This window comes from Chamaea fasciata, unplaced genomic scaffold, assembly GCF_029207755.1.
Source record: "Chamaea fasciata isolate MVZ Bird 193981 ecotype frontalis unplaced genomic scaffold, bChaFas1.0.hap1 SCAF_4, whole genome shotgun sequence".
Classification (NCBI taxonomy): Eukaryota; Metazoa; Chordata; class Aves; order Passeriformes; family Sylviidae; genus Chamaea; species Chamaea fasciata.
In genome coordinates this window covers 27,133,674-27,161,346 of record NW_027094089.1, presented here as the reverse complement: position 1 = coordinate 27,161,346, position 27,673 = coordinate 27,133,674, and the positions used below count along the sequence as shown (strand labels likewise).

The window sequence follows — 27,673 nt, the reverse complement described above, 5'->3', positions numbered from 1 at the left end:
AATTGACAGCTGAAAGCAGTAGATTTTTATTGCCATTTCTTTATTAAATGCAAAGTACATAAAGGGATAAAATCTTGAGGTTTCAAATACAAGACAGTTAGAAAATTAATACTTATGTCCCACAGTTGCTGCAACTTAATATTCTGAAGCTTACCACTACACTTATAAAACCAGGGGCTTTGCTGCAGAGAAACTAAGGTTTTTAGATGTCTGTACTTTTTACCCAGCATGCCACTAACTTTCAGGGTATTTGCAGAAGTCCAGGTACAGAAGAGTGCTGTATATATTCCACATGCAGTGAGGACCCAAAGAAGGTTTAGGTTCTTGATCTGAAATACCAATCCATATAGAGCTCAGTGTGAACATGCATTACAGGGATGTTGGAATTTTCAGTCCCAAATATCTGCAATGACTCCATGGCTGACAGGATAAGCTATAAATGCTGTGGTAGCAGAACTACAGCAAGCTGCCAAAATTCAGTGTGAGAATACCTCTTTCACCAGGCTAATTAAGCTGTTTTTAAAAACCCATTTCATTTACACAAATCACGTGGCCCAAACCCAATCTGTCAGGCCCCCCCTATGGTTTTCCTTATCCACTCAAGGTATTGCTTTGTGAGTCGAGTGTAGACACCAGGGCCATTAGCCTTGCCACAGCTCTTTGGCTTCCCAAATGAAGTGATGCCTCTCATCACATTTTTGCATCTCAAAGGTCCACCAGAGTCCCCCTAGAAAAATGGAAAATGTTGTTATTCAAATTAACAAAATCTAAAAATTGTTGCCTTTATATAAAATTTTCTCTAGTTAGATGGAGAAAATAAAAATGTAGTCAGTGTTATTAGGAGTCATTTTTTCCTCCTTGGAAATTAAGATTTCCAGCAGCAAAACAAATGAAAAGGAAGGCTTCATAGATTTCAATCTAATCTTCCAAGTGTGCGTAATGGGGAATGAATCTATCCCAGTTCTAAGGAAGAATTAGTCTTTTTCAAAATGACAAAAAAAAAAAAAAAAGCTGAAAATTATCCTCATAGAAATGTAAGTCTCCAGAAATTGATACCTTTTTTTTTGGTAACTTTTAAAATGCAATATTTAAATCTTTTAATATGTGATAGTTCTTACACAGTTGTGTACTTGACTTGGTACCCAGCCAAAATGCTTTTTATCAGCAAAACCTATTTCAAAGTCTTCTGACATCAAAGAAGTTGTTTCACTGAAGTCAACTACTTGAGAATTGGCCCATAAGCTGTTTCATGGACATTTTAGTATTAAACTCATTTTATTGAAGATGAGGATAGCTACCTGCCATGCCTGGATGCAACTGCTGTATCAAAAGGCTGTGAAGATGAATTTATCAATCTTAAGTTTTGATTTTAAGGTTTGGAAGAACAAGCCTTGGTAAATTCACTGACATTTGATAAAATTCTTCTTTGATTTGAAGAGAGACAGAGATTGTAAATGTATAATGCTGGTACATTGTATTTTATTTCTATTATACAATTTATGCAGTCATAGTAAATATACTTACATTACATGAGTCCTTTCCTCCTTTCTTATCCCCTGCACATATCATGTTTTCTGTTATGACGGGTTTGCCGTTATAATGATTTTTATCATTGCAGATTCCCCTGCTGATGACAGTGATATTGACTTCCATCAGCGCAGTAGACAATGTCTTCCCACGATTGGTAGTTTTACCCCATCCTGCTACTGAGCAATCTGTTCCTGGTTTGGGATCATCATCTGAGGTAGGCAGGGGAATGGGTTTCACAGCTTTAGTAAGTTTTGCTCTTCCCTGAAGCTGTAGAGGATATGGAAAATAGGTATTATGGGGCAGAGTTTAACAGAGACCCTTTCATATTAAGCACTGGATCTTTCCCATTATGGTAATTATTGCAATCCCTGTTTGAGATTCCTCAGTTCTTTGTGACAGTATTTATATCATCATTGTAAGAATGAGGAAAATGTGTACTCTCTGTCTCATGAAAGCCCACTTACCTTCTGCTGATCTATGAGCTTTAAAAAACATCTTATTTTACTTCTCTGGCTCTCCGACAATTTAGAAGACAAAATAACAGTAATTACTGATGCTGGCAAAGTTGAGGATCAGAAAAGTCAGACAATTTTAATTAGAACTGTTTTTCAGACAGAACATTAGGGCTTTTAACCAAATGTTTTATCTGCATGAATCTTATTTCTTTTATGGAAAAGCCAGAAACTGAAATATCTTGATCAAGCTGTAGAATCTGTGTACCAGCCGTAGCAAAGTTTATAGGAATTATTGATTGCCCTAGTTACTAGTGAAACCCCAATTCCCCAGGCTGCTGGATTAGCAGACCAGACTGTATCCCCCCTGAAAAAAAGCCACCAGAAACTCCCTTGGCTTATCTCCCTCACAAGAAGGAAGAAAATTGTTCAGTGTAGGAGATGTATATTCCACAAGAGATATAGAAGTCTGTACCTGCAGCAGCATAATGTCATTTTCCTTGGTTTTGCGGTCATAGCATGGATAACGAATGCATTTTGCAATCTGAAAAGTCTGCTGCTCTTTTTCACTTTCTTTTGATGAATGGGCTCCAAGAACAACTTTGGCTTTTTCCCTGAGGAGAGGACCACATAGTTATTGGGATTCACTTTGATGTAAATCTATATTTTTTGCTGGTCAGTGTGGTGCTATAATGTCCAGCAGCTACAGTCTCTTTTCTTGTGCCTGAAAAGTGTCAGTAATATAGAAATATCTAAAAGATGACCCTGTTCATACTACAGCTAAAAGAAAAAAAAGACTCAGTGAATCAAAATTCATGCTATCTTATTTCCCTTTTCACAGGAGCACAGAAAGGTTTCAGGTACCTGACTCTGTATCTATCCCTATTGTTTCCTTTTGGGGACTGAATGAGTTGTAAGCGCATCAGATTTGCTGTGGGTACTTGACTCACCAACTCTGCCTTCTGTAACTTGTGCTGAAACTTTAGGAAAACAGGTCACAGCACTGTTAGTCCAGAGATGTCCTCACTGTATAGAAATGTACCATTGCTTTGCTCTAACAGATTTCAACACCATTTTCTGAATCTGTGTGAGACACAGCTCATTCCTCTTCTCTAGGTTTTTCTGCAACTCCCTGTACTTACAAGATCCTGAAGTGGTGGCAGAGCTGTTCCTGCTGCAGCTCTCTGACAGAGACACCAGAAGTCATGTCTAGTCCTTGGCCAAACAGGCATTACTGCTGACCACAGGTACAGCTGGTTTTGGGCAAACAATGCCTCCTACAGCTGAATGGGAGAATATTCTTGGAGCAATTGTGTATGTTGGCCCTCATTCATGCCTTGTTGTGGAAAGTGCAGCCCAGTTATTACAATTAATAACTAATTTTATCTTCTCTTAAAGGCAATCTCATTTTGAAACATTCTTTACTTTATGTTAATACACAGATTTTGGGCCCAATGCTCTCTTTGTAGTAGGTCCCACATAACTCCCTATCCAGACAAGGACAGCAGAGATGGATATATTTCTCTGATGTTTGCAGAGTCCAGTGGCTCACAGACTTGGTCAGGTTGTTGACAGAGTCTGTGTGAGGTCTGGTTCAGCAGTAGCTTCAGTCCTCCCCACAAAAGAAAGTGGGGGTGGGATGTGTAATTCAAAACTCACTTCTTGCCTTGCTGAAGGACTCAGTAGAGCCCAATATCCATTTGCATCTTGATTTGGGCTGGGGAAGGAAGAATGGCTGGCAAGCCGACATACAAAGTAAGACAGCGATCTCTCAGTGTCTCCTGCCATCTGTTTGGAGGATTTTTGCTCCTGTGTTGACCACATGCTGTCTCTTTCTGTGGTGAACTGCATATCTCTTACAGAACAAAAGCACAAGAATTTATTTTTGTTCTTAGAGTAGCAGTTTAGACTGGACACTCCTCTCATCTAGTGTACAGGTTGACTGAGAAAACAGGGATAAAACTTTCCCCCAGATTCACTGCTTCAGTGTCGCTATTCTGTGTGTGCAACTACAAGTTTTAAAATATCTCTTCAGAAATGGTGGAGATTAGTAAGATCAGTACACCCTGTTACATTTTTTTACTCACTATAGCAAATTTGCTGATCAAACCTATAAAGCATGATCAGAACATGATCATGGTCATGATAAATGGGTAAAATTACCAGTTATACTAACTCTCCTGCCTGAACAGAGATACTAGATATTCAGCAAGGACAATCTCTGAATCAGAGTAAGAACTTACGCTTTACAATGTGCTGCTGTTAACACCCAGTTTTCCTTGATTAAAGCCCCTCCACAAATGACACCTTTTGATCCCTTGATTTGGGCCATGAATGGTCTTGAGTGTGGTTTTACTTCATATCCTCCAATGATATCCGCACACAAACCTAAAAAAGTAAGCCACAAGACACACAGCTGGGCTAACAAATTCTGTAAGACACTCCAAGTCTCTTAGAAAACATGGCTGCTCTAATTAAAGCATACAGACATATGTCACAATGATGGTCTGGTAGAATTTTAAAGCAGTATTCAGCAGTGTTACTTCATTACATTTCAGCAATACTTAAATGAGACCCGTGGGGTGAGCCTGGGAAAAACCCCAGCAAAGTTTTGTTTTTGCACAGATTTCTTTTCTTGAAGATTACTGATATGGTTAAGTTTTTTTGCTTTCACTGCGAGTAACAACCTCAGATCTGCCATATCATAAATACTGTGCATGGAAACTGGACTATATGGTGTAAGCCGCATTACAACAATCTGTTTTTCAGAAAAAGAGAAAATCAAGCAGTTAATGTATGTGTATGGCTCTGGAGAGAAAGATCAGATAATCATTATGTTCTCTACTCAGAACCCCTCCAGATAGCTTGGACTTTGTGCAGCCTTAGAAGACTACCCATTCAGAAATTATTTTGTTTGTGTGAAAGATCAAACACATGCAGACAGTGGAGAGGAGCTAATTATAAGAATTCAAATAATAATTGTGACTACTTCCTTTACATTAGAACATGTTGGCTTAACTAGAATCCTGTACATCAGCATTACCTTCAAAAGTATTAAATTGCATCCTTACCTCCATGAATTGCCAGGAGAATGACAGCCACAAAGGTGTACCAAGGGAGGAAAGCACCCATGATTTCTGTCTGATGCTCCTCTTTATTCACTGTTTAATATACCTCTATCTATCTACCTATCTATCTATATATATACATAAATGAAGAGGATGTGGGTTTTGCTTTTCCTCTTAGGGGTGTTTGACATCTGTAACCACGACAAACACAGAAAGCCTCCCCAAAGATGTTCCTTACAGCGGAAGTGTTAGTGAGAATTTGTGTCATCTGCCGTGGTGTGAAGGCAGGCTCTGTCCCACTTCGTGTTCTGTCTGTAGCATTTGCAGAGAACTGATATATGAATATAGGGGTGAAACACAGTGGGACCCTGTCACCGTTAGGGACACGAAAGAGCCACACTCACTCAGGTTCAAAGGGGAGCAGAGAAAGAGGAAGTTTATTATCATTTGTGATTTAAATAGGATTTGGAGTTTGGTCAAGGATTGGTAGATGAGAGGAACACCTTTCTGACCCTAGTGGTCAATTCACCAGTCCTTCACAGACTGGAATGAAAACAATCTACTTGTTTATGTTACATTTGTGAGAGACTCCACTAGAAATATGTAAACAGTCATCAGAAGGCTAAAGAATCAGGGCGACAGAACCCAGCTCACATAAATTTAGGCTGATTCAGTTGTCCATGTGAAGTTGTATAGTTTCATTCCTGACACCTCAGGTGGCTTCCAGGACAGACATTGATTCCAGTCCATTCTCCATTTATGAAATATCTGTTCTGCTCAGGAGACCCACAGGCCCAAGAAATCTGATGTTTTCTCATTTCAGGATCTGATCCTACCTCATTAGCTTAGTATTGGCTGAGCATTCATACAGCACTGAGTGTGGTTTCATGGCCTATAGCTAACGGTATAATGATATTTAAAGTGCCTTGAGGTGTTCTAGGTCTGGTGCAGGCGGCCATCAGTTTTCTGAAGACACTGTGTCAGATTTGCCAGCCCTGTGTCCATGTCTGAAAAGCCCACAGTATCTCAAAAGAGACTAAATGCTGAGTTTTAGGCAACTGAATTGATTCCTGGAAACTGAGGGTGGTGGGGCTGGAACAGGCTCCCCAGGGCAGTGGTCACAGCAGCAGCTTGTCAGAGCTCAAGGCATGTTCAGACAATGCTTCTGGGAGCATGTGGTGTGATTTTTGGGGTGTCCTGCGCAGAGCCAGGAGCTGGACGTCAGTGGTCCTTGTGGGGTTTCTTCCAACTCAGAATATTCTATGATTCTGTGAATAAATCTTAACTAGAGCCTTGTAAAGGCACAGTTTCTCCCTTCCAAATACATACCCAAATAGTAAAATAACTTGCATCAATATTAAATAATTTGGAGTATCAATTATTCTATAACCTAGCTAGTGAAATGTCACTGTCACACAGACTGGAAGGTTTTTTGAAGTCTTGAGCCTCACAAAAGGCAACCTGCAGAAAGGAGGCCCACAATGAAAAGCTTGCAGAAATATTCTAGGTTCTAGCTGTATCATATCTTGAGCTCAGTTGGCCCAGCACCATGTGAGTTTCACCTATAGAAGACCTTGGGCAGACCTTGCTCACATTTCCTGATGCTTTCCCTTCTGGGGCAGAGGATAACTTCGCAATTTTTCTGAAAAAGGCAGATGTGGATCTAATTTTGGAGACCGTGGAGCTCTTTGTCACCGATGTGTCTTTGTTGAGACACCAGTCACCTATGTTACATTGTGACAGCTCCATGCACTGCTAAAGCTCACCAAGATTTAATTTTATTTAGGTTTTCTCCTCAATACTAGCACATGCCCCATAATTACCATAATTTTGTAGCACTGGTGTTCTTTTTTACAGTGTTCGCCTGAGCACAATATCTCCAGGTATCATAGGTACAATTCTTTCTTTTATCAATCACAATTATTTGACAAAGTCTAATTATATGATATTTTAATTAGCACCCTTACCATATTGAAGCTGTTTTGTGTCTGGACTATGCAGAGACATGATCACGATGAGCACATGTGGGCAAAAATCCTGTATGCTCAGGCATGCTTAAACTTGTAGTGCTACAATGATTCATCTTTAGATGGTCTCATGTGAGGTGCAACGGCCAGTAAAAAGAGGTTTGGTTATGTATCATCCTATGCTCGCCTGATCTGCTTTCAAGGAAAATTTATTTGAAAGACATGGAATAAAATATTCGCAAATGTTCCTAGATGTTTTCCAGGTAAATAGATACAGGCAAATCTATGCCTTCTATGTAAAACCAAATCTGCTATAGCCAGTTTATACTTTTTTTCAGTTTCTAGTTGTGCTTCTGTTTACTTCTAAAACGTATTTACTTCTAAAGATGTTTTTTCTGAAACTCCGTAGGTACTAGCATATCCATTTCTCTTAAAAAGCACCCTCCAATTCTGAGAGATCCATTGACACTGATAATTAGAATTAGAAATATGGAGTCTAAACTATTCAGTATCAATTGGTGACTTTCTGTGCAAGCTCCTAAATGACCTCTCTGACTATCTGCAAAATCCCTGATGGCACAGATATTAAAGATCAGATTGATATGTACATAACCAGAACCAATTTTGTATCCAAATGCTTTGTCAGAGAGTTCTCCATCTCGCTATTTATATCGCTGAGGCTGAAAATTTGACATAAAATTTTAGGGTGTGCAATTAGTTGGCTGGCTCCTTTAGTTATGGCACTAATTTACGGTGAAATTTAGATTCTATTGGCCTTTTGCATGTAAAGGGAAACCCCAAAGCAAAGCTTCCTTCTCTAGTCAAATTCTTTTATTAGCTCCTCTGTTGCATACTCGATTGGTCTTCAAGAGGAGTGAGGTATTTTAAGTAAAACACTCCATCCTTTCTCCCTATAGTGCACACAAAGCAGAGCCTCTCACTTGGCAGAAGCCACTGCCTGAGTAAAAGAATAAGCAGTATATGCCATTCTATTTCCAGCCTCTGCCTTGGGGAAGTTTCCTATGGGCTTTAGGCGCATGGGTCAGTGGATCACTTTCAGCTCTGTCATTTCTGTGCTGAGGTCTTCTATCCCTTACCTTATACTCTGTTATTTTGACCATTTTCCTTCCACAGTGGTTGTGCTCCTTTTTCCTTCATGCTGCTTTCTTTGGTGCTTGAGGTGAGCATTAGATGTGATTTTCGGACACTGGTTCAGGAAACCAATTTAAACAATTTAAACAGTGCCTCTAAACTTTCCAGGTTTGCTGATGCTGAGTTCAGGCAGTCTCAGCTCAGTTTGCAGGTCTGTTTTCTTGGGCTGGAACAGTGGTGCAGTGCTGACAGCTGCCAGCAAGGCAGAGCTGCCACACTTTCCCTGTCTTCTCCTTGGGCTGCCCCATCCCCAGTTCCACCCCTGTGTGTCTGGGCGCATCCCTTAGTAGTGGGGAGACAGATTCCCACGGACTTGCTTGGGAAAGGGTAGAACATATGCTGCGTCATACCTGTTTTATTTTCTTGTCAGGTACCAGTGCCTCATGATACTTACCTGGTTCTCTTTTCTGCCTCAGCTATTCACTCAGTGTTCCTGTTTCCATCTATTTGCTATGTGATATCAGCAGAAAATGTAGTAGCACAGAAATACAAGTAGATGCAGTAAACTCAGAGAGTCCTCAAAGCCTTGCAGCAAATCAGCATTCCTTCTATGATGTTGATAGTAGTTTGCATAAAAGAATCCAGCATTAGATATTATGCTCTGGAAATACGAACCTTCTCCTGTTTGGCCAGAGCATGATTCTGTTTCCTATTTTGTCTCTTATGCTGCTTTCCAATCCAGCTCATTATTGGGAGGGCAAAGCCATAAAGGACAAACACAATTATGCCTTTAGGACTCTCTTTGCAGAGATTACCCGTGGCTAATCTCCATAATTTAAAAATCCATAATTCTGGGATTAGATGGAGAATGACTTGCGGGAACTGGAGTAGGCTCTTTTAAGAGCAGATGAATTCTAATCATCATTTGTTTTCTTTTAAAAGAGTTTTCGAAAAGTCTTCTGAAATATGAATTGGGTTACATTGTGCTGCACTGTGTGCATGTTTTCAGACTGGGTTCTAACTAATAATATTCTGTGACATAGAAATGAACATTTCAATGTTACCATTCGATTCAACAATGAGATTGAGACTGAGAGAGCTGCCATTCTGTAATTCTTGAATAAAAATGAGAGCTAATTATATTGGGCAAGCTATGTTTTGGATTCTTTCTAAAGATACTGAATATTGTAGCAAGTTTTGTAACTTCTTCACACAAGGGCATACTGGTTTTTTTGGTAGTAGTTTACCAGCAAGGTGTGCAAGACATGGATGCAGACACAGTACAGAAATGCCTTTCACACTGTTTTATCTTTTCCGTGTGACCTCAGATCAGATTTCTTTTTTTTTCCATTTGCATTTGCATTTGCATTTGGCATTTTCAAGGTCTAGCGTTTTCTGTGTTGGAAAGCTGCACCACTCCCCCAAATTATTTTTAGCAAAATGCAAATTGCTTTGTCTTACATGTATGTGGCTGGTCTTGGCTTGTCTTTTATATCTCATATTCCTTGGCTTATAGAATAACAGATGTCTGACAGTCCTCAGTGGCCCTTATTAATTTACATATGAATATTTTTCAGTTTTTCAACTGAAGATGTTACCTAGGCAGTGGAATTCTGTGGAGCAATTGCTGGCTGCTGATGCACCTTCATTCAAAATAGTGACTTTTGTACTCTAAGTGCCCTGAGTTTACTCTATTTAGGAGTCCACAGTTCAGGGAAAACTTTTGAACGCTTCGTGCCCTGATTATTCCTTCACACTGATGTTCTCTGAAGCCTTTTCAGGTGACCTTTGCATTAATTCTCCGTTTTTTTCCACTAGCTTAAAAATGACCAATTTAATTCTTATAATTTAATTTTATTTTATATTTTAATTTTATTTTATATTTTATTTTATTTTTTGCCAAAAGTGAATTGAATACCCAGAGATATCTATGTGTTATTCAGGGTTATTTGGGTTTTATTAGGAGATTCAAGAAACAGACAGGTTTTAAAGAAACTGGAAGAGAGAATCTAGAGAAATCAATCTGAAATAAAATAACACAATATTAAAGGGAAATTTCCAGAGAGGGAGCTATTAATAAAAGCTTTCAAACCCATTTCCTGTAGGGGACACTTAAATACAAAGTAGTGCACTACAATTTAGAGTGCTCCTGTCAGCAAATAGCAGCAGCTGTGACACCTGGAAGGTCTTCTGCTCTCTTTAATTGCTGTTATCCTATTGACAAGATGCAAGTTCTCCCCTGAGAGTAAAAACACCCAGTTTCCCAATTCTTCTGGATAGCACATAATATAACTGCACTTCTGTTACACTTCAGTTGGCTGCACGGACATTGTCAGAGGACATGAAGTGCATTCTCATTCCTGGCCTTATAAGGCTGCTCTCTGGGACAAGAATTTAGGCGCTTTTTGGTGGAGGAACTCTTGTGGAAAAACAATGAGTTTTGACAGCAGTACATTGTGAGTAAGTATCTTAAAGTGGGACAATTTTAATTCTTCATTGAAGTGAGGCGTGGTATGCAAGCCTGTAAGTGAAGAAAGGTGAGTATTGATTTTTTAATAAGTTATTACAAGCTGCAATTATCTCACTAAAATGTTTCTAGAACTTATCATTCTGGTTTTAGTTGCTGTATACTACTGATCTGCATTGCAGTTACCTTCATTAGTTAGATCCTGCCAAAGTTACAGCATAAATACTGTGCTGTTAAAAGACCAAATTCATTATTTATGCATGTGAAACAGCAATGTCTTAGACAAGGGAAAATGACCCAAGGTTTTTTAAACAAATCTTACCTTTGTTCCTGGAACTAAGTCTCAAAATACCCTGAGAGATGAAGTTGAATTAGATGGGGACACTACTCCTCTAATTTTGAGTGACCTGGGCTCACAAACCCAGAATGTCACTCATGACTGTGACAAGGAACCCTGTCCTTTTGAAAAGTTAAATGTGAGCAGAGACACCTCTTCCCCAGGTGGAGTGCCCCGAGGTCAGCTCTGCTGTTGAACGGCTGACTTAAGGTAAGGGAGACATCTACTGTTCATATTAGGAAGTAAAATGCCCTATTTTTCTTAAAATGTTCCCTGGTTTGTGTTTGAGTTCTGCAATTTTTCCTTCTTACTTGACTGTCTGAAAGGAAACAATTAAACAACCTGTTACAATTAACCTGTGGAAACCTGGCCTCCTTAAACAGTGTGAGCAGGTCGACCAGCCTTCTTCTATGAGTTAGTCTGAAAAAGAGGACTCAGCTCCTTCTAAGTGAACTTGACTTTCACTATTTTTCAGCTGAATCAGGTTTTAAGGGTAGAAATACTCGTTGCTAGCACTCTCTGTTTTGCAAATTTACAAAACAAAATCAAGTCCACCTTTTTGGAATTAAGGGACTTTTTAATGGGATCTGGAGTCTCTAACTCTTCAGTCAATGTGTCAGAGATAGCCAGTCAGGTACACTTATAAAAAAATCAGATTTTTTAGCTGTTCAGTGGAAAGTCTGTCTCTGATCCTGTGGAGAATGTACTAAGAGCACAGTGTTTTGGGCTGACTTTGAGTATTTGTCACTGGGGCAAGCTGAACCAGTCTGGTTTCCTTCTCCTACGCTGTAAGACAATGCTCACACAAACCCCACCAATGCCTGTTCTATGCCTAGTGCAATTGCAGTGCCTGTAAAACTTCCGAACTAGTGGACCTCATGTGCTAATCATGTCTGAAATAACTTTTTTCTTAGGCAAAACAGCATGAATTCAGCAACATGAATCTCCGTGTGGCCTGTGAACCACCTGTTAGAGTCAGAGATGGAGTTTTGAGAGGCATATCGTTCTCTCTGAGGAAGCGTGCTTTTTAGATAAAAAGAAACTTTTGGACTACAGCATTGCCTTTGCAGCTATTTTCACAAGTATAAACTTTCATGTATAAATAAATGAATTATGTCTTTCTGTGAGACATGCATCTTGAATGAAGAAAATAGTTCTTTTATAGCTTGTATTGACAAATTCTTTGTTCTGGCTTGAATAAATATTCCTATTTATAGTGAGATTATATTCTGAAAATGAAGCACAGGAAAACAGCAGTATGTGTCAAATTATTGGGCTGCATTAAGTTTAGCAGGGCAAAATTAAGAAACACAAATGTTAATAAATACATTTCTGGTGATTCTTATAGAGCTTGGAACAGAGTGGAATTTATTGGTTGCTTAACTCTTAATGTTTATTAGCAGGAAGTGAATGTGTAACTCTTTGAATTTTAGCATTCTCCCTTTTTTTAATATTCACTACTGGGGAGTCCTGGGTTGGTCAACACATATCCTTCTTCCTTAATGTGCTGAATTCTGTGTTTAGAAAATTAAGGACAAAAAACTTATTAATATTAAAGATACCCACTGTAGCAGAGCATTAACCCGTATGCATAATGCTCAGGGTGAGTGTTGAGTATTGATGTGTGTTCTGGTGTGCTACTGGTGTCAGCAAAGTTTCATTCCTTTGTGGGATTAGGTTACAAATCCAAAGGAGACCTTTCAGTGATTAATGAAAGGTATCACTAGCGGCAGTCCTTGTGCAAGCAACTCCCCTTTTGAAAATGTGAGGCTCTTTCATGAAACTAATGCCAAACTCTGAAAACCTCTGGAGGTCAGTTATCATACAATTTTTTCACCAAACTATATTTGCAGTAAAGAAATATTACTTTATAGAGGAAAAAAGAAGCTCATGTCAAAACATTAAAATGAATTATTTCTTGCTCTATGTTTTAATCATGTTGTTGTAAAATGAAATGGTATTGTGTTACATGTCTTTTGATTATCCTCAGAGAAGTTGCTCAGTTCCTGTAGTGACTTTCTCTTCCTATATTTTCTATAAATTACAGGATAGAGGAACTGGTAGAGAGAGTTGTTCTTGGAGCTCTTTAGGCATCCATTGCTGAAACAGAACAGCAAGATACTTGGGATTATGGAAACCTTTCCTCATTGTCAGTTTGACAGGCCTCCCTTTGATGATGATATAATGCTCCTCAAGGTATTGTTTTAATTACTGCTGTATTTTTATGAAAGGAATTTTGCTGATGATCATTTTGGCTACGCTTTGATATTGAAGAGTACATTCAGATAACTTAACAGTATCACAGAACTGTCTACTTTCGGTTGTATTAATCTAGATGAAGTTAGAGGATCACTGCCTCTGTGAGCAGGGATGATATTTCAAGCCCATTCTGTGCTCTAAAACTCCCTTTTCAACCCATTCACTGCAGCAACCCCTCCAAACCACAAAGCACATTCATCAGTAATTTTTCTAAGGCAATGCTGAAAGGATGTATGCAGTGGAGTCTGGCTCACATCTCTATCCCAGAGTTATATCTTGTGCTGGACTAAGTAAAAAGGGATGAAACTTACTGTTAATTTTCTGGGGTATCTAGGTAAAGTGGAAGTGTGGATAATACAGGACTACAGACTCAGCTCTAGGAGCTCAGTGGCCACAAAGTGGAGAAGGCTCAGGATACTGCAGAATGAAGCATGGAAAACGTCTTTGTCAACATTATCATCTGATGCCAAAGTGGGGCAGGGCTGTAGAAATTTGAATTTACAGGGAGGTCCCCCTGCCCATGGCAGGGGGATTGGAACTAGATGAGCTTTAAGGTGCCTTCCTACAGTAACAATCAATTCTACATTTCTATTATTCTATGACTGGAACTTGGCTTTTAGTATTAGGATGGCATCACCAGTTTGTGACAGTGAAACAGGGAGGAGGGCAACCACATCCCTTTCTGTGTTAGCTGGAACACTTACAGGCATCTGGGCTCGAATACCTGATCACAGCCCATCTCTGAGGAACCCCTTCCCCCAGATGTTAGTGAGCATTGAACATCTGCTTCACTGTCAATGTTGACCAAGCTCATCTCACTGGCTTCTCCTGTGGCCACTTGCCAGGAGCACCAGGGTATCTGTGAACACAAAACCAAAATGAATCACTTGGATGTAATATTTCTAGAGCTTCAAGAATGATATGGATACCATAACATCCTTTGAATTTGACACAGAGAGTACTTGAGCTTACCTCCCATCCCTACACTTCTGCAGTAGTGGAGTATTAAATGGTTTTCCAGAAGCACTGGCAACAATAACTGCAAAGATTTTTTTTAAAATAAATTTTTGATTTGTTTGAGTGTGTTTTTTGAAAGGTATAAACCCAGAATCATTTAGTAGAGAACAATATAGCACTCTGTGAAATGAATCATGGTGCAGTGACCATAAGACTGAAAATGTCTGTTCAGTAGCTGTGAGCCCTTACCAAGCATACTGAGGATATATGTCAAGGTTTGGCTGTGTTTTCATTATAGGCTTAAACTGACTCTGCTGAAGGATGGATCTGTCAGGCAAAGGCCAAGAAAATATAGACAGTTTGAATAATTTAAACCCTTTAGGATCTCTCAGAGAAAAATTGGCAGTGTGAATAGACTGAGACCCAAATTTTCCTCAATTACGTTGTTGCTTTTGTGTCTAATTGCTTATAGCTTTTGTTTTCATCTTTGTTCACGGGCACACTGCTCTGTGCTTTGAGATTTTTTGTCACTCAAGCACCAGAATCTGATTTCAACACTGAACTTCAGTGGCAAGTTAGGTTTGTGAACAGGACATAGATCCAACAACCTAACTCCCATCTAGGTTTCACATTTCCCACTGTATCCAATGGAAGGCTGGATTTGAACTTACTACTGCTGCCATAGATGGGAAATAGCTGTGCTGCTACTTGGAAAGACTTCTGAATTTTCAAAGGGACAATTAAGCTCAGAATCAGTTCCTAAATAGTGAAAAGTGATTTTTAAGGGAGGTATTGGTAAAATGAGACTAAAAGATAGTTGAAACTAGATGATAACTTCCTTTCCTCTCTGCATAAGAAATCTAGTTTTTCCTTTCCTTATTTTTTTTTTCCCTTTTTATCTGAATGATATTACCAAGCTGAATAAATATGTGCAACTTTTGCCTCTGCCTGAGTCTTTTGAAGATGTTGAACCCGGCACACTCTGCCAGGTGGTTGGCTGGGGAGACACGTCACCAGGAAACCCATCAAAATATCTCCAGAAGGCAACCCTTAAAATTATTGATAGAAAAAGTTGTGACAAACATTATGGAAATGACCCCAAAATAACCAACAACATGTGTGCTACGGGGAAATGTAAATTATATCTGAGTGATGCTTATGAGGTAAGAAGCAAAGTTACAAAGGAGGGGATATATATTTAACAATGGTTCCCTTTTCACTGGGAACAAAGCAATGTTAGACTTCTTAAGAGGGTGATCTTACTTGGGTGATTTTAACTACATTTGTAACAGACTTTATTGCTGTGAAAAACACATGTTAAAACTTTGTTTAGTTTAGGTCATTGTGCCAATCAGGATCGAGAGTACGGGAGTTTGATCCTGGGATTATCTGTTAACTTCAGGTATATTTCTCTAGCTATAGCCTTAGACGCCACCTCTAGTTATGGGAGAAAAAGCAAAGCTATCAGGGTCTCAGTCATCTGATCCTTTCCAGAAGTCAACATCTGAATAGTACAGAATTAACTGTATACCCAAAAGGGTTGTTTGGATCTTGCTTTTGATGCTGAGTGCTGAAGATACAATTGATAAAGAAGTGAGAATCAATTTATACCAACAATAAAAAAATATTTTGAAATAGAATTATGATAGCACTCTACTGGTTCACAGCATTTGTATCAAGTTTGAAAAGTGACCTCTCTTTCATCACATGAAGTGATGTAGGCCAACTGATTCATTTCATAGGCTGGAAAAGGTTAGAGGCAACATTTCCAAACATGCTTGTGCACTGCAGGTGGCACTGCATGCTCCTCTGTAGAGAAATGGACACACTGACAGCTACTTCGGATTTGTCTTCCAAGGAGAATCGGGTGGGCAATTAATCTGTGCTGGTCAAAACTGTGGGATTGTTTCTTTTGGAGAAGAATGTGAAAAGCACACCTGGAGTTTATACATGGCTCACTGAAGAATATATTGACTGGGTAAAAAGAACCATTTCCAGTGACACAGACCCGTGAAACCGTTGAGAGTGTTTCAATAAATATTGTGCTGTGCATTAGAGCTGGATGCTGCTGCTTTAATACACCACCTTTGAAATGTACCTCCCAGCTTTACAGCTTTGCTGACACCACCAGAGCTTTATGAGAACAGTTCAAAATATGCGCATTTGTACAAATAACACCTTTACTAATCCTTAGCAGGAATTTGCCATTTAGAAAACATTATTTGTATTGGATTCCACTCTACTTCTTACTGCGATGGGAAAGCACCTGGTACTAAGCAACATTTGTTAATTTGTAATTACACAAAAATTTAGTTTCAGACTGATACGGAATGAGATGTCTGTTGAATAAGGAAAAATAGAACAAATGCTTAAAATGTTCAAATATTTATCTGTGATGTTATTAAACCCCAAATACCTCATTTTACCTTTCATAATACTTATTGTTGAATATTTATTTACCTAAATTCATTTCAAAGACTTAAAATATTAAACAGAGAGAAAGTTTTCCAATTAGTCCTAATCATAAAGATACAAATATAGAGATAAAAATAATGTGTGTCTTTTTTACCTAGATTTTTTCCTCCTTTGTTTGTTTGGTTTTTTTGTTTGTTTTTGTTAGTTTTTGTTTTTGGAGTTATGTGTGTGTTCTTTTTGTGGGGGTGTTTTGGTTTTGTTTTGTTTTGTTGATCAAATAAACTAAATAACCTCCAAGCTTGGTTCATAATCTCACTCTTTCGGTTAATTGTTTTCCCAAAAAGTATAAATACTGATTGTAATAAATGTAATTATAGTTCTTTAACACAGCTTCTATCTAACATCTGTGAAAGCAAACAGGACTCTGGCTACAGATTTCAACAGACTTCTAGTAAGAGAAGGACCTGGTGTGTCTCTTAGGAAATCCGCAGTTAGCTTGCTATATACTCCATTACCTTTCAAGTATTTTCTAGGCCTTTTGTAACCAACAATTTTGAAGTGGCCATCCTCAGGGTTTCTCTGCTTCTGTGCTTATTGCACTAACACTGTACTACAGTAACAAATACTGTAAACTTTGGGATGTTGCAGAGACATGAATAAATAACTCCAGCACAACAACCTACTTGGCCTTGATTATTGACCAACGACCATGCCACAATTCTGAGCAGAGGAGAACAAGCTATATGTTCTGGATAGGATATATAGGATATATACATAGGAAAGGATATATAGGTAGGAAAGAAGCAACCAGACACCACATAACTGGGTTGGTTATTGGGCATAGCACAATAAAACCTGCCACTGTGGTGTGTGGGGGCTTAGACCCAGTTCTTATTCAAGGTTGTGAGAAGGAAGACCTTAGAAGATGTCAGTGGGATTTGGCTCAGTACTGGAATACAGAGAGAACTGGGAAAAACCAAGGGAAAATAAGCAAAAGATACATAAAAGTGGAAAGAGTAACATACCATTGTTCTCACTTTACAGCAGGGGATCTCAGACGATGTTGCAACACAAATTAGTCCCTTTAAACTTTGTGAGGTAGACGACAGGAGATTTTTCACACCATGCAGCCCAATGGCCACCAAAGGCAAGGCTTTCACTGTCTCACTCACGTGTACAGTGGCTGTCTGTGTCACTGATGGAAGAGTGAGTGATAAAATCTGGAAACCATAACCCAGCTTGTTCATTACAGTTCATATGCTGGGCTTCCCGTGTGTGATCTCCTGCAATTACTTCCTTCACATCATCTTTTTACTGTGTATGGGTAATGGAGTATGTGGAAAGGTGTTAGTACTAGGCCTGACTGCCCTGCCCAGACCCTGTGGCTCCCTCACCCACCCACCCACTTACCAGAACCATCTAAGCCACCGGGGCCAGTACCCCTCCCCCAGCCACAGCTGGCAAGCAGCTTCACTCAATTTCTGCCCACCCTGAGGCTTTATTCCTTCCCCATGTAATAGGAGGGAAGCCTTTTCTAGTGTTGAAATACCAGTGTCTTGAGAGAGTGCCTGCCCTCCCACCTCTCCATGTGAGGAAGGGACTTTGGGCCAGGGAGTGTGGCAGGAGTCCTGCAAAATGTCCCATAATTCTGCATTTTGTTAGCACCTCTGAAAACACATGGTCAAAGGATAACTGGTTCTGCAGCCAGAGATGGGTAGAAGAAAGGTCCAGGTGATCACTGGTGTCATTCACTGCTAAAGGCACTACTGGGCTGGTTCTCAGAACTGAGATCAAAACAGGAAAGCCTCACAGAATATGTTACAGTTCTGCAATGATAGACAACAACAAAGCCTGAAAAAATTAGGCTGGAAACACATTCTTTACCAGATTGAGAAGAGCTGATTTTCAGCAGCTTGTGGCAGAATATACTAAACATACTAACATAGCATTTGAAATTCCACTTTTACTCAGTGACAGAAATTTAGTCTTGTCTCTTTTAACCCTACATGTCTTAAAACCAATCTCTATGTGCCTGTAAAGTGTCCCCTTGGGCAGTACCTCCCAGTTCCTGAACATTAGCTTCTTCTACCAGACCAGCTCTCCTGTACTATTTTTATCTTTACTGGAAGTTTATGAGTGGATTAAGGGATTCTGCCTCAGGAATCCTTCTGCCCTTGGCCAGGCATATGCTCCTGTCTATGTTCGCACTTCTCGTCTTCGTCTATGCGGAGCTGACTTCTCTGTCACACTTTTGCCTCTGTATCTGCTTTTATCGGGGTCTTCCAGGTAAGCAATATTTCTTAAGGATTACTTTCTGAGAGGTCTGACTTGCTTGTTGCCTGTCACACAGTCATGACCGGGCATAGGGAGCAGCCCCTAAGGCTGACCAGGCTGTGCAAAGAGCTGACAAATGGCACTGATGTATGATGTACGGCACTGAGCAGAGCACACAGTGCCTTTGCCTCTATCCATGAGAGGGGACTGACAGCTCATATACACCACACTGCAGTACAGATGCCAGTCTTGTTTAGTCCTTTGGTTCATACTGCTCTTGTGCTGAGCAGTAGTGCCTGTTGTTTTGTTGTAGTTTTGCCTGTACATCTAATGCACTGCATGTTCAAATTCTGGTAATTATTTTTTTAGACAAGCTTCTATTTCTCGGTACAGAGGGTGTCATTTTCTATTGTCATCAACTGTCATTTCCTGAAAGTGTGGTGGTATGTTTGAAGCATGGACTGCCTCCACAGCTTCTAGTCAAAGTCTTTGCTTTATCTTCTGACTACAGAGCCGCCTGCTATCTAGCAAGATGTAAAAGTAACCTTCCTTTTGGGCAATGCAATCTGGCATCAGGAAGAAACATTTAGAAAACAAAATTAAAACAAAACAAGCCATCAGATTTTCAAGATAATCTTTTTGAATACTTGCTAAAAAGAAGCAAACTCAGAAGACTCTTTCCAACTCTGAATTAGCCAGTTCATCATAGTCAGACAAGTTACAGCAAGTCATTTTCATATGTCTGCTACATCTTTTAATTACAGATTTGTAATTTCAAAAATGTATCCTAATCTCATTAGTGACCTGGCAGCTGGTTCAGACACTTCTATCCAGTATGCTTATAACCCCACAATCATCTGAAAGAGCTCTCTTTGGACTGACTTATGCATTTCATAATTAATGTCTAACAGATTACAAGTAGGTTTAATTTAATTGCAATTCAATTCAAGGTGGCACAGGTTTTTTCAAAGCAGGAACCACAGAAAGATGAACAAAAAAGCCTTTACTAAAACCATCCTTATATAGTGATACAATAGGAGCTTACATACCTTAGCTACTTACAAAGCCATATATTAGATTTAATATATAAACAACAGAGTTTCAGAGACTTCATTCTTTTGAATTATTAATACATTTTTTGGTAAAAAAAAGCAAGAAACTTTGCCCTATTAACACATGCTTAAAACACCTTTATTTCAATAAAAAACTAAGCCTCTCTGCAGCCCCACATAAAATCAAGACAGAGATAATTAGAACAGTAGCAATTTCAGTAAAAGAAAAAATTAAATATTACTTTAATCATTCTTAAACAGTCCTGTACTAAAAAGTAATAGTTACGAGTATTTTGTTAACTATTAATTAACAAGTCCAGAGAAGAGTCACGAAGATCATTAGAGGGATGAAGCACTTCTCCTGTGAAGAAACACTGAGACAATGGGGATAATTCATCCTGGAGAGGAGCGAGCTTTGGGGCCATCTAATTGCTGCCTTCCATTACCTGAAAGGAGCCTACCAAAAAGATGGGGAGGGACTTGTTATAGGAGCATGTAGTGACAGGACAAGGGAGAATGGCTTCAAACTGAGAGACAGTAGGTTTACATGAGATGTTGGGAAGAAATTCTTTACTCAGAGGGTAGAGTCTGGATCTGGAACTGGTTGCCCAGAAGTTGTGGTTTGCCCTGTCCCTGGAATTGTTCGAGGCCAGGCTGGGTGGGGCTTTGAGCAACGTGATCTGGTCCCTGTCCATGGCAGGGGACTTGGAACAGATGATACTTCAGGGCCCCTCCAATCCAAATGATTCTATGGTTCTGTGATTTCCATTTAAATGGAAAAATGGTATGTGGTTGTTGGTTGAGGTCATCTTGAAACAATGTAGAGGATGTTACCTCTTAGGATGCACTGGTCAGTCTGCCTCAAGCTGTTATGACTAAAACTATAGCAAATATTATTTCAGCTCAAAAAGAATACCAGAAAATTGATATCAGAAAAAAGCAGAAATGCTTTGAAAATAGATGCACGAAAATAGTGTGGACTTTGAACTAGTATGGGTTCAAAACCCATGGCAAAATTCAAATGGCAATGGACCACATTGACAGTGACATGGCTTTCACTGGTTAAAATCTTGGGCATGCACATCCCTTGCCAAAAGCCACAGTCCTGTCTGGATACGGGTCTTAGCGTAGTTCCAGTAACAAATATTTGCACTGAGGGCACAATTATTCTCAGAACTTTGGGCATGCTGATGGAGGACTGTGGAAAAACTTGCCCTTCTCCCTTTCACTGGTGGTTGTGAGAGGCCCCATCTTTCAAAGTGGTCCAGCCAGACCTTGTCAACAAATTCCCCCTGTGTATTATCCACATCATAATGAAGAGAGTAGTGTGGAAGTAGCAACAATACCTGCATCACTGAAGATATTGCACAGTCAGAGACAGAAGAGAAAGTTGCTGATGCTAAAGAGTTGTTAATTTTCTTTCTGCAATATTAGATGGGCTCTAGCCTAGTTTCCTTGGTTTGGCTTTATAATAAAATGCAGGTAAGTGTGAACATGAGGATGCTGAAAAGGTGATGGAGGGCACAGTGGAGCTTATGATTCTAGGAACATTAACTTCAGAGGCTATCACATTTACAGCGGAGTGGAGTGGTGTTTGTGCTCCTCCAGGAGTAGGAATGGGTGGTTGGAGTTAACTTGCCCTGTGAAACGAGACTCTGCTGCAGCAACAATAAGCCAGGGACTGCCACAGCGAGATTTGACAGGGACTGCACATTAGAGCCCTGAATTATTAAAAAACACCTTACTTTCTAACAGACTATTCTGCCTTATGAACAATGATATTGATTTTATCGAGTGGTCTTGGGCTCATTGAGCAGAAATATTGAGAGTACCTGAACAAGGCTGAAGCACTGCTGGTGATGAGAAAATGGAAAAGCTAGACTAAATTCTAAAGCAATATTATTTTTTTTTTTCTTCCAGACCTCTTTCCTTCCCCTTGTTTTTCCGGCACCCAGTTACTGAAGTCAGGGTCACAGTAGTGGTTACCTGTTTTGATACTCATATTTGGGACAGCAATTTCAGAAAGATTTGTTATTCCACCAGCAGTCCTGGGTTGGGCTTTTTCCTCCTCATGATGCTTGGCTGCAGTTTAGCCATCCTAGGAAGCATCTGCCCACTTCTGGTGACTTTGAAAGGGTTTCCATCTGCCCAGTCAGTGGTTTCCAAGTCCTGTTTCAGGCACCTCTCTTAGGCAATAGAAAAACAAAAAATCCCTTTCCCTTTATGCTGATTGTTGAAAATTGACTTTTTATTTTTACATCCAATGCTTTATAAATTAAAAACCCAAACATTTCTTTTTTTATAAAACAGAAAAAGCCACTATAGCTGGCACTGAAAATACTCTGCCCAGTTCTGGCCCAAGTGGCCTCAGGGGATCCACATGAGGGAACATATTGTACACCAAAGCTTTGGGGGCTATTTCCTACCGTCAACAACTATCTGCAGCTGGCCTTCCTCTTTGTTGCCTTTGCAGCCTCTTTACATTCTGGGTGAGATACTTACCCAGCACCAAGCCAGCATTCATCCCCCAAAACACAGGCCAACCCCTGGCAGAGAGAAGAGGATCCATAATACAGTGAGGGGCACAATTAAAACATAGGGTTGAGTAGCAGCTATCTGTTTTTAAATAAATAATCTAAGAAAGTGCATCTGATTGTGAACTATTTCAGAAATGTTTCTGGCTTAAAAAGCTTATTCTATCATGGTCAGGAAACTTCGAAAATAACTCGTGTTCTGTCTGTGACAACTCAGAAGATAAAATAAAAGAGAAGAATAATGTGCCATTGGGGAGAAATCATGTATTCAGTTTGTCAGATTCACAACTTGGAAAGATAGCTCCAACTTTGTATATTTCACTCAATTTTTTCCCCCAGGTAGTTTTCTTAAAGAATAAATCTTCTGGGCATTTGGTTAAATGACTGAAAATTACCATCAAGTTTCAATTAAATAACTAAGGTTGATCAATGAATAAAATTTAAATAAGACTATTTGTGTATTATATTTTATTCTCTCATATATGCTAAGTGTATATAAGTGCATATAAACTATCACATTTCTGAGTAAAAACGCAAGGTTATGTTCTGCACTTCTGTTATTGCTATCTATCACACCTCTTTTAGCAATGTATTAAGAAAGCTGAAAATAATAAAATACAAGCCAAAATAGATTTGGAAGTGATTATGCTCTTTGTAGGTTTATAGCTTATAATTTTAAGCTTTCTAGCAGTTTTAGTACTTAAAGAGACCAAATTTGTCACAGGCAATATGCAGCTGTTACTCCTTGTTGCTTTCCGAGTAGAGCATGTTTGCAAACGTCCCTTTCCATGTTTTGAGTCAAAAACACACAGCAGAGGTCATAAAACATTGAAAAGCATCACCAACCTCACTGAAATGAGTGACACAGCACTTATGTCATTGAAGTGAGAAAAGAAAAAAAAAATAATATTTGCAAACAAAGCCATATGATTTATGGAGCAAAGGAAAAAGGACGTAGGGAGCATGTGTATGAAAATCCTTTTGCCACACCAGAGAAACAAACAGTCCTGTGTTAGGTCCCTCCAAATGTGTTGTTCTTGGAGACCCTGGCTGTGTCTCTTCTCATGGAAGCCAAGATATTAATTCAGTTTGTTTCCAAACCTGTTCACTGAAGTAGATACGAATTCATATAGCACAGAAATGCCTGAGGACCAGCTGCCAAAAGTCTCCTTTAATGAGGCTTTTGTCCAGTTAATCCAAAGTCTCAGAGGCTTCAGCTGTGATGGACAAGATGGATGAAGTGTGAGGACTGTGAACACGAGAAAGCAATAAAGATGGAATAAAGAAACACAGCCTGCTGAGCTCTTATTTTTACCTTGCTTTTTGTGTGTGGCTTAAGTAAACTTGCACATGGATCAGAGAGAAAATACAGTATAATAAAGGAGGAAAACAGTATAATGAGGACTAAGGCTAAGCCAGAGAGATTGGGTGGCAGAGAGAAGTAAGAATTAAACAGCCAGTCATCCCAAGGAAAGAAAGTATCTGTAACACTGGAAAAACTCTGAAAAATAGTTCCCACTGGTGTCCTTACTCCTTTCAGACCTTGTCTGGCTCTTGCCTGAAGTTGTGTTACTTAGGAAATGCCGAAGTCCTTCTCTGGCCTTTCTGGGACCACTTAATTATTCTAGAGGACTTGTATATTTCAAAGATGAGTACTTACAAAAGGGAGAGATTTCTTCTTAAAGAAAAATTATGATCAATATAAACTTGACATGCTTACTTATCTAAATTAATTACTTCAAATTGGCTTTTCTCTGCCAGTGGAAATAATCCTGGCTATATTGTAAAAAATACATGAAAGCATTAGCTCATGAGGACACTTAACCCTAATTTAAACAACTCAACATTTCACACGTATGACTACAGATTTTCTTGTTAGTAACACATGGAGCACAAGAAGATAACAAACTTTTAACAGGTTTGTCTTTCATTACAGGAAATTGCTACTTAGTCAAGTCAAAACTATATATAAAGCATGGCTAAAATATTTGCAGAAATGTAAGACAATAGCACTACTTAACTGCAACAAAGTTTCAAAAACGTGTTTTAGTACAGAAGAGTAGAAATCACATTAATACTTAAGATATGGTCCTATTCCCATAAGGGTTTGTAGAGTTATCAATTTTTTTATCTTAAAAAACAGAGATCAAAATCAACTTGAGTTGCAAGCAAAAATACACTCCCCACCAACCCTAAAATATTTGATTCTAATATCTACACTTAGGAGTATCAGTGCACTTTCAGATTCTGCACAGATACCAACAAAAAATATTTATTTGATGGGAAATTGGCTTACTTATCAGAGACTAGTAGAATCAGAGTGTAATTACTCTGATTGTGTAGAGAAAAGATAAAATCCATATGATATTTATGATTTTACTGACTGTTGTCTTATTGTTTATGTTCGGAAAACACTAATGAAAATGCTTTTCCAAATCTAATATATTATATTCTAGTTCTGCAGAGAAGTACTGGGAGGCTTCATGACAATAGGGAAATGAGTGTTTGTTTCTACATCAGTTAACCATGTCAAACAGTGAAGGACAAAATAGTTGCATTATTTCAGCATTAAAGCTGTCTACCATATGGACACCTGACCCTTTAAGCAGAGCATGCAAAGAACTGTCATTCACATCTTGGTTTTTTTAATTGATAAAAAGCCAGAATATTTGAAGATCAGTCCTGAAAATGTGTTTTTCCATATGGAAAGGTGTACATATGTCTTATCTGGAGTGATTTAGATTTCTAGAATGACGAAGTGTCACAAAAGAAACAGGTCCTGACAAAAGTATTGATAAGATGGGTGTGTGTGAAGGCAGAGGTTTGGGCTGTGAGTGGCCAGACATTGTATTCAGAGAAGGAAATTTTCTGAAGTATAGAAAAGGTATGTGACTTTCTTGTACTGTTCAGAATTCCTCTGACATAGAACTTGGAGGTCTTGAGCTCTGCAACATCTTTCTTCCTCTGGAAATGTAGAAGTCTTGCTTTGTATTTGATGTCTTGAAAGTATTAAAAAAAATTTTTGGCTTAACAGAGTCACAACATATTTTTTCATCCTGTTTCCCCATTTGAATCAACGATGTGTTTATTGTGTGTGACAAACCCAGACTTGTCCACCATGGAAAAAATTGACCCTTGCTGCCATGTAGAAGAGCTTTTACACCACTCTGTGACTTTTTTGCCTCTTGAATACCTTCTCCAAGCACAAAAGAACTATTTGACTTGATTCGTAAGTCACTTCAGAGATTTCTGCTATGCAGATTATTGCACTGATTGTAAAGTCACCGGGTATACCTGTTCGGTGATGAGGTGACACAGGGCAGAGGTCCTGGAATCTGAGCCAGCTGTGACTGGAGTCCATGGAAGAACAGGACCATGCCACATGGGCTCAGTAAGCAGCACAGACCCGACAGGATTCAGCTCCACTTCAATGGCAAACTCAGAGCATAAATGATATGCAGTAGGTTTGGCTAGCAGCTCCCAGGCTGGACATGCCATATATTTGTACGTGGGCATATGGACAAGTACGTTTTTGCTGTGCTCCAAAGAAGCTGTGGCTCTTAATCCTGAGGCTCTCTGCAGGTAACCCAACATATCCAGTTGTTTCTACGGCAGCTGCTGCGAGGATTGACAGAAACAGAAATGTTTGACAACAAAGTTCTTGCTGCATCTTCCTTCATCAGAATGGTCAGAGTGACCAGACACACTGTTTTCACTTCTGTTCTTGCCTTGAGTTTCTCTCTCCCTCAGCCTTCACTGTACTAGGGCCACAAGGTCTGTGGTGCTACCCAGTTCAGCTTCTGTAGGTGTCTGATCTCTCACAGCTCCTGCAGTCTGTGCCTTCCTTGTTCTCTGCATAGCACCTGGTCTGCCTGGAGAAAGCATGCAAACATCTCTTGCCTTCAGCAAGTAAGAAATGTCCCAAAGCATCTATTTTTACCAGAGTGGAGTGGCTATGTTACAGCTGAAACAAAGAGTAATTAGCAATTCATTGAAAAGATACAAGAAAAGAAATCATACAAAGGGGAGTCCTTGCTGCTATCTCACTTTCCTGATTCTTATCTCTTACTTCCTATTTCTGGCTTTTCATTTTGGACTTTGCAGCTCAGCTTCCTTTCGGTGTTTCCCTTTGAATTTTTGCTTTTCATATAGCATTGTGCTTATGGCTTTTTGAAAAGGAAGCCTGGGAAAAGGTTGGATTGTTCAGGAATGTGTGGTAACATATTTTTAGTATAGGGACTGTCTTTTGGAAATGAGCAACAAGGGTCATGCATTAAATATTTTCCTATGTTTAAAGAGATATTAGTGCTTCCTGCTTATCTCGACTTTATGCATTCAAAAGACTGGATAGCAACAGTGCCCAGAATGCTTAAATTCAGAAGAGTGGAGGTGGATGTTTCTCTATCTAAAGAGTAAAATGAGCAAAGCCTATTGACCTAGTGAGGACAATATGTGCCCATATACCAGTGCAGACTAATAATCATGTATCATGATGTTTGCCATTTAATGGGGATCTTTCACTTGTGGACTCAGACTTTTCAAAGGACGTAAATATAACCTCAAGACCATCCCACAGGCTGAGAAATAGATTATTTACAAAAGAACTGAAAAAATGGTTCTCAGAAGTATCCAGCTGGAAACACAACCTGCTGATACTAGATCGTTGGTTCCCTGTAAAGCATGGAACCCAAGGGCTGAAACATTTTCTGCTTCTAGAAGGAGTGCCAAACACTATATATGGTGATGTAATTATGATGTAATCTGGCAAAAAGACAATTTATGCTGTAAATTTGGAAAAAAAATAGCTCTGATCTGATCCAGAAGGTCTTCCACCTTTGAATTATATTTATATCACAAGTTAAATAATGGTGGCAAATTTTCTGTTGTTATCTGGGGAAACTTCACTAATTCCCATTGCATCAATTTTCATGGAAGAGCTTAGTTTAGGGTTTTACAGGATTACAATTTTCACTGTAAAGGAAAACTTAATGGATTCAACAGGTAAAACAACAGAAAAACATTAAAACCAAGGAGAGTGACATTGAATTTACTTCACTATTTAGTCAATGGACAGTGTGGAAGATCATAGTATCCCTATTTCCTCCGTGATACTCATGCATAATCCAGACATTTATCTGTTCATATTGTTTTCTTCCATTACATGTATTTTTTTAATCCATTGTAATAATTTACTTTGGCTTCTAGCTCCAAGCATAGAATACAGTCTACATCTTATTCCAAATAATATTGGCTACTTGCTAGGGGAGTG

The 27,673-nt window shown here is 39.1% G+C and overlaps 1 protein-coding gene across 1 annotated transcript; it reads right to left on the bottom strand.

The window, feature by feature from the left end:
* Window positions 1-37: 37 nt before the first annotated feature.
* Window positions 38-5,138, bottom strand: LOC136288850 (granzyme A-like). Its single transcript, XM_066182353.1, has 5 exons — window positions 5,054-5,138; window positions 4,226-4,370; window positions 2,458-2,596; window positions 1,525-1,797; window positions 38-727 (listed from the first exon to the last, which is right to left on the bottom strand). Exons 1-5 carry the CDS (start codon window positions 5,112-5,114, stop codon window positions 569-571), a joined length of 777 nt encoding a protein of 258 aa, XP_066038450.1. The 5' UTR covers window positions 5,115-5,138; the 3' UTR covers window positions 38-568.
* Window positions 5,139-27,673: the final 22,535 nt, after the last annotated feature.